Source organism: Meleagris gallopavo, chromosome 15 (assembly GCF_000146605.3).
Source record: "Meleagris gallopavo isolate NT-WF06-2002-E0010 breed Aviagen turkey brand Nicholas breeding stock chromosome 15, Turkey_5.1, whole genome shotgun sequence".
Classification (NCBI taxonomy): domain Eukaryota; kingdom Metazoa; phylum Chordata; class Aves; order Galliformes; family Phasianidae; genus Meleagris; species Meleagris gallopavo.
Genome location: NC_015025.2, coordinates 1181441 through 1188864, shown reverse-complemented (window position 1 = coordinate 1188864; position 7424 = coordinate 1181441). Strand labels below are relative to the sequence as shown.

Sequence of the window (7424 nt, the reverse complement as noted above, 5' to 3'; positions counted from 1 at the left end):
GCACCAACCTCCTCCTGGTCGGGGCTCACAGATCTGGAAGTAATCTTGCTGACTTCAGTGCCCAGAGGTTTGTTCACCCAAGCAATTGGGGAACCTATGGGTGGGGCTGGGTTCCTTCCGTGTTTTTTTTTACCATATGATGGTGATCAGCACCTTGTTGTCCAGTTGGGCTCAGGCTGGGCACCCCAGGGTGAAGGCTGGGTTCGTGCTCAATGTGCAGGTGTGGCAGGGATCCACAGCACCCCTTGCCATGCAGTGAGGCTGAACTGGAAGGAACGGATGTGCAGGGAAAGGCAGAGCCTGAGAAGCTCAATTCAGACCAACAGGGACCTCGTGGACAACCACTGTCCACTGTGGGACAGGTGACCCAGGCCAGGGCACTGAGCTGCATCCCAGCAAAAAAGCACCAGGACAACGTGACAATAAATAACAATGAGCTGTGTCCTGGGACAGCAGCGTGAAGGACAAGGATATCTCTCCTGCTGTGCACAAGGAAGGGCACGGCCGGGTGCTGCATCACTCCCTGCAATCAAGCTGCTGCAGCAAAGTCAGGCACAGAGATTGCCAGGGGACCGCGGGGACGGGGACACGGGGACTCGGGCAGCCGGGGGCAGCTCTGCCCTGAAAACCGAGCCCCCAGCGAGCTGCTACCTGCTAAATAATAGAGGAGCAGACGGGCAGCCGGAGAGAAACGTGATCCTGGCGAGCCCGGGAAGACATCCGAGCTGCCAGCAGCTGCCGTAACATCCGCAGGGAAGGAGCTTTCCTCCTCGCTGCGTTCTGCGGCCTCAGGGCTCTCCCTGCGTCCTCGGGGACGTGAGGATGAGGACGGCCGCGTGAGCTGGGTGCGAGCTGGTTGCCGGGTGAGGAGGCAGAAGGAGCCTCCATCAGCTCAGCTCCCATGTCCAGGGGCGGGGAGATGGTTTATATCCCAGACGACTCCGACTTCAGCTCGTTCAGGGAGCAGTGCGAGAGCGCGGAGGGCTGGCACTGCCGCTACAACAAAGCTGGCGTCACCGTCTGGAGCCAGGGCCAGGAGGAGAGCTGCACCGTGCAGAAAATCAAGGTGAGCCCTCCCCTGCTCCAGCTCCTAAGCAGCAGGGCTCGGTGGGGTTCGGCCCCAGATGCGCTCCTGCATGCTGGCAAGGTGCTCGGCGGCTTCTCTGCCTGCCCCATGTCTCAGCATTGCCAGCAGCGTGCTGCCGCAGCGTGGAAACGCACCCAATGCACCTGTGTGTGCTTGCCTTTGCTTTGCACACAGGTGGGAATAATCTTGTGGAGATGGCCTTGTTGGGAGTCCCCGGGGCATGGGGTGGGCTGGTGCATTCCCCCCAGACACACCGTCCTTGGGTACCACTGCCTAACATCCCATACTGCTGAGCATCCCTGGGGGCCTCAGACGCCCCACCTGTCATGCCAGGGGCTTTGCTGCATGCTGGGGGATGGATTTGGGATGCTGCAGAGGGTCTAGTGGTGTTCACTCATCCCTCGGGCTGTAACGCCTCACTGCTTACCCACACAGCACCAATGACAGTGCTGGGTGAACCTGAGCATACCAAGAGCAGCTGCGGGGTAAGGGAGCCCCATAAACTCCACTGAAGAGGAAGAGGTTATTCCAGCATGAACATCATGCAGGGCAGTGCTTGGCTGGGTGGCTGCTGTCATGGCTTTTGTGGCTATGGGATCCTCACCGAAGATCAAGCAGGGATGGGATCTACCAGAGCAAGTGGGGCTGGAGCATCTGATCATAAGGCTGGCCAATCCAGTAAGGAAGGCTTCCAACTGGGAGCACTGGGAAAAGATTACTGTGACCTGAAGAGCTGGGGAGGCACAAGGAGGTCTTGAGTAGGTCCCTGGAGTAGAGGCTACAGGGAAGACTTTTGCACTGCTCTCCCATTCTCAGAGTGGCAGCAGCCCAGTGAGACACCAGGTGGGCAGAGGTCTTCCTAGAGCCCCAGGCATGTGCTGGTCGCAGTGTTGCTGGAGCTGGGGGCCCATCTGGCCAGGGAGAGGAGGAGGAGGAGCAGCAGAGGTGCAGCTCTCTGCAGAACAGTGACACACATAGCTTTGATGTGGCATGGATATCGAGCCAGGGCCAGCAAGCAGCCCAGCCAGCTGGGGATGGATGTACAGACCCACAGGACCTGGTAGGATGCACCCAAGGGTGCTAAGGGGTCTGGCTGATGTCTCTGTGAGAATTCACAGTGACTGCAGGAGATCCCTGATACCTGGGAAGAAGCAAAATTCACATCCAATGTTCAGATACGCAGGAACAAGGCTCCAGGGCACTGCAGGTTCTGAGCCACCTCCAATCCCCATGAAGCCTTGTCCAGGCTCCCAAAGCATGAAGGGCAATGGGAACAGCAGCAGGGACTGTGGCACTGTGCCCAGATCAGACTCCAGTAGGAACCTGAAGAAGTCCAGCCCTGTTCAAACAAGCTCAGCCCAGTGGACAGGATACAGAATTTTCCATCACTGACCCCATAGAGGAAGGGGTCCCAGATGACTCAGGGGATTCTGAGTGTCACAGCTTTGCCTAGCCTGGGTCACTGCCAATATTACCTTGGTGTCGCTTTTCCCTGCTCCATAAAGGACCTGAGCACAGAGCTGGTCAGAGCTGGTCCCTGATCAGCATTATCCAGGGATCCTTCCCAAGAGCTCAAAGAAGCCAAGCCAGGTTCGAGCTTGTGGGGTCAGAAAAACCCTGGTCTTCTTATCAACAAAGGCACAGCTTGGAGAGCTCCCGAGCATCTGGAGCACCAGGAAACTCCCTTCATCCCTGTTCTGGGCAGCTGACTGCTTGTTGAAGCTGTTGTATGCCTCCATTTGGCCATGTTTGGGCTGGAGGAGAATGAGCAATACGCTTTAGGAGAGGCTTTTGTGGGTGTAACAGCCCTGATGTGACAACATCAGGTGCTTCCAGGAGGATGTGTGAACTCCTCCTGCAGCAGGACACCTGGGTGAGGATGGGCTCCCATACCTTGGGCGCATCACGTCTGCAGCCCTGCTGGGCAGACAGCATCATCTGGGCCAGCAGGGAGAGCTCGCCTGAGATTGATGGGACCTGCCACCAGCGTTCAAAGGGCCGGCTCCCATTACATGGAGCTGCCACGCACCTCATCAAAGATGCAAGGCCTCTAACGAGGAGCAGATGACATCTCTTTCCTCCCGGCATCAGGAGGAGCAGGGTTGGGGTCATCAATAATGCACGCCGGAGCGGGTGGCTCCGGTTACAACAGGACCAGCCAAAAGAAACAAGTTAAAACCCCAATCCCTGGTGTGGGCACCACCCTGGGGACCCTTGGGGGAACCAATGGGGATCCAATGGGGACCCATTGGGGACCCAACCTCCCGTCTCCCAGCAGACCCGCATCTCCTGTAAGGATGTCTCTGCTGAGACGCTCTACGATGTGCTGCACGACACCCACTACCGCAAGAAGTGGGACTCGCACATGATTGAGACCCACGACATCGGGCGCCTGACGGTTAACGCCGACGTGGGATACTACTCCTGTGAGCAGCCCCCAGCCCCTGCGCACCTGGGGTGCCCCAGCTGCGGCCCCACACCAGGCTGTAACCAGGTGTCTCTGCAGGGAAATGCCCCAGCCCCCTGAAGAACCGCGATTTTGTCACCCTGCGCTCCTGGCTGCCCCTGGGCAATGACTACATCATCCTCAACTACAGCGTCAAGCACCCGGTGGGTTCCTACTACCTTGGGGGTGGCTGTGGGCAGAGACTGGGGCGGGTTGTGAGCTTCTTTTTTCTTTGCAGAAATATCCACCCCGAAAGGATTTTGTCAGGGCTGTATCCCTGCAGACCGGTTATCTGATCAAGGCCAACGGTACCAGCGCCTGCGTCCTCTATTATCTCACCCAGGTGGACCCCAGAGGTGAGAGCTGAGGGGGAGTACTGCAGCGTGTTCCTGTGGGGAGGGTCTTCAGAGCTTGAAATCAGAGCATCATGGTATGGTTTGTGTTGGAAGGCACCTTAAAGGCAATCCAGCTCCAATCCCTGACTCTCAAGGTTGTCCGAAGCCCCATCCAGCTTGACCTTGAACACTTCCATGGATGGGGCATCCACAGCTTCCCTGGGTAGCCTCAGTGACAGAGTCCAAGCACCCTCTGAGTAAAGAATTCATTTCTATCTAATATAAACTGTATAAATACTGTATTTCAGTTTAAAACCACTACCCACAGTGTTATCACTACAGATAACAAATCTTTTTTATAAGCAGTTTTAGGCACTGAAAGGCTGCTATGACTTCTCCTTGGAGCCTTCTCCAAGCTGAGCAAGCCCAGCTCGTTCAGCCTTTCCTTGTAGAAGGGATGCTCCAGACCTCTGAAAATCTTTGTAGCCCTCCTTTGGACCCACTCCAGGCTACCCTGAGAGCTGTGGGTGCCCCAGCTCTGAAGGTGCTCAAGGCCAGGCTGGATGGAGCCCTGGGCAGTCTGATCTGGTGGGGAGCACCCAGCTCACAGCAGGAGGTAAAAGGCTTTAAGGTCCCTTCCAATCCAAGCCATTCTGGGATTCTATGGTTTCAACAGCTCCATGTCTTGTGATGGGGACCCCAGACCTGGATGCAGTACTCCAGATAGAGCCTCACAAGGACAGAATAGAGGAGGACAGTTACCTCTCTCACCCTGCTGCCAACCCCTTCTTGATGCAGCCCAGGATACAATTGACCTTAGAATTTGCAGTTTTTCACTTGCCAGTATCCCCAGCTCCTTCTCCTCAGGACTGCTCTCCATCCATTCATCCTCCAGTTTGTATTCATGTTTGGGATTGCCCTGACCCAACAGTGTAGGACTTTCTACTTGGCACTGCTGAACTCCATGATGTTCATATGGTCTCACCATGGATCCATCTGGCCCACTGTGGATTTCCACCATCCTGTGTCCCAAAGAGAAGGGAGGGCAACTATGGGAAGAAGAGGGGACCTTCCCAGGGCATAGCACGGGGCAGTTTCCCTGATGGAGGGACCAGGGGGTCTCAGTCCAGCGCTGGATGCTGGGCACTGACCAACGCACGGCAGGGATTTTGAGGGGTCATGTCATCTCTTCAGCTCAGTGATGGGGCTCTGGACTCTTGCAGGATCTCTGCCAAAGTGGGTGGTGAACCGAGTCTCCCAGTTCGTGGCACCAAAGGTAAGCAGGGTGCACGGTAGTGGGGCCATGGGGACCCAAAACAGCACCTTGGAGAAACAGAAGGTGCCGGGGCTGGAGTCTTGGGGTGACTGTGGTGGATCACACCTGCTCTTCTCACAGGCGATGAAGAAGATCTACAAGGCAGGGCTGAAGTACCCAGAATGGAAGCGCAGGCACGACCCCGGGTACAAGCCCTGGGTGTATCCAGAGCAGAATACACTGCCCAGCCTCAGCCTGGCTGAGCTCTCCCTGCAGCACGCTGACTCTCTGGAGCACATCGATGAGACTGGGCTGTCCGAGGAGCATCTCAGCGCCAGCGACCACGAGGCCTGATGCCTGTCTTGGTGGGCCACCAGAGAGGGGCCACGGTGGGGATTTGGCACCCTGTGCCCCCCCACATTCTTCATCATAGACACTTTCTAGTGGGGGGACTGTCCTGTGGGAGCCCAGTGCCCTCGCACTGAGGGGGAGGTGGCCCATGGAGATGTTTCCATGCAGGTGGCAGGGTGGGCTGCAGGAGTAGCTCCAAGGGGAGGTGAAAGACTGGGGGGAGGAGGTCTTGTGGAACTGAATGAAGCTTTGCCACCACCAGAAGGTCCCTCTGCTGCTGTAAGACCTCCTGCATGCACTCCTCAAAGGTCCAGAATGGAGGGTTTGTGTGGGACCAGCCCAGGTTTTGCAGCAGTACAGGACCAGAACTGTCCCCTTCTGTCACATGTCTCACTCTCCAGGTCTCCCTAGGCTTTGTGTGACCCCCCCACCTCCGGGAGCCGCCCAGGTCCTCTCCTGGGTGATGGGTTCACCTCCACAGGTTGCCTCTAGTGTTTGCTGCTGCAGTGGTTTCTGGCACAATAAAGGGGTTGGTGTGTGCACAGCCGGGGAGCTTCAGGCTGGAGTGGGGCACCCCAGGCAGTGCTGGGTGCTGCACGCTGGGTTCAGGGGTTGGGGGGATGGGGACGGGGATGCTGAGATGCTGAGCTCTGCACATCTGGCAAGGGCAATGCTGGGCTCTGCACATCTGCATGCATGTGGGTGAGTGTGTGTGGGCACAGGTCGGCTTCCGCAGGACAGCAGGGAGTTTGTCTGGACAGACAGTGCGGGGAGAACAAGCTGACACATGCTGGATTTTCCACCCACCCGTTTGCTGCTGGATTCCTGCCTCGGAGTGGTTCCAACCTGCTGTGTGCTGACCAGTGCAAATGGAGACATCACTGCTGGTGGTGCTGGGCTCTTCCCAGTTTCAGCCAGATGCCCACTCTGGGCAGAGATGCCCACTGCCCCCCTTTAGCCAGCCCACTGCACCACACACATCCCCTGTGGGACAAGCATCTCTGGGTGCTGCCATTCTGCGTGCTGGGATAGGGCTTATCCGAAATGGCCTCAGCCTCTCCTTGCTTCCCCAATGTTTTTCTTCCATGCCCAGGCTGCAGCCAGACTTAACAAGGGATGAGAAGCTGCTGCCTGAGCACCGTGATGCTGGCAGGGTTCTTTGGTGCCCAAGAGGACAGCACCTCACCCAGGATACTGCCCCAAGTGGCGCTGGCATTGAGTATTAGAGGAGAACAACAGGGGTGGTAAGGACAGGGACCCACATCCACTGCTGAGCTGTGACGAAGCCCCTGGCCTCCAGCACCACAGGGAGCCTTGTGATGCCCATGGGACTGGGGGTGTCCATGGGGTGCTGGACCCTCAGCATGGTGTTTTCTACTAATGAAGGCTTAATTACAGCACAGCCAGCAAGGGACTGTGTGCCAGCATCCCCTGAGGAAGGGAGGGGTAAGATGAATGTGGAAGGGAATCAGAACCCCAAAGGTGCCCTGAGTGGGATACAGGGGGGATGGGCAGTAGGGGCCCCCCAGGAGAGCACATCTGGATTGCTCTTCCTGCCTGGCCCTAAGCAGTGCAGCCACCCCAGAGCACAGATTGGAAAGGAAATGGGAAACCGCTGCTGGAAGAGAGATTAGCCGGAGGCGAGTGATGTCAGCTGGCCCCATGGATGGGGCTGTGGGGCCCCTGTCCCACCCCCGCGAATGGCTGCAGCCGGCTCCAGTGTCCCCATCAAATATCACTAGGGGGGTGTGTCACCGTGTGCCCAGGGTCTCATGTTGTGCAGGTGATGCCTCCTGAGCTCCTGTCCCTAACACCCATAGAAGGATCAATAGGCCATGCAAGGACATCCCTTATCCCATGGGCTGCCCGTGCCAAAGCTGCGCTCCCTTTCCAGAGTGCCTCCAGCCCCTCTGCCTCACTCTGGTAAATCCTTTGGATTTAGATGCAGAC

At 57.3% G+C, this 7424-nt stretch overlaps 1 protein-coding gene across 1 annotated transcript; it reads left to right on the top strand.

Annotated features, from left to right (window-relative positions):
* The first annotated feature begins 584 nt into the window (after positions 1–584).
* Positions 585–6041, top strand: LOC100543634 (START domain-containing protein 10-like). The gene is made up of 6 exons (XM_003209980.4): positions 585–1066; positions 3366–3513; positions 3594–3697; positions 3772–3889; positions 5092–5144; positions 5265–6041. The coding sequence occupies exons 1-6, from the start codon at positions 902–904 to the stop codon at positions 5475–5477; spliced, it is 801 nt and encodes a 266-aa protein (XP_003210028.2). The 5' UTR covers positions 585–901; the 3' UTR covers positions 5478–6041.
* Positions 6042–7424: the final 1383 nt, after the last annotated feature.

Bases quoted from the DNA above. Each gene is read 5' to 3' on its own strand.
- LOC100543634 (XM_003209980.4), top strand. From the start codon at position 902: ATGTCCAGGGGCGGGGAGATGGTTTATATCCCAGACGACTCCGACTTC. The intron at 1,067-3,365 runs GTGAGCCCTCCC...GTCTCCCAGCAG, and splicing joins GCACCGTGCAGAAAATCAAG to ACCCGCATCTCCTGTAAGGA. The intron at 3,890-5,091 runs GTGAGAGCTGAG...GGACTCTTGCAG, and splicing joins CACCCAGGTGGACCCCAGAG to GATCTCTGCCAAAGTGGGTG.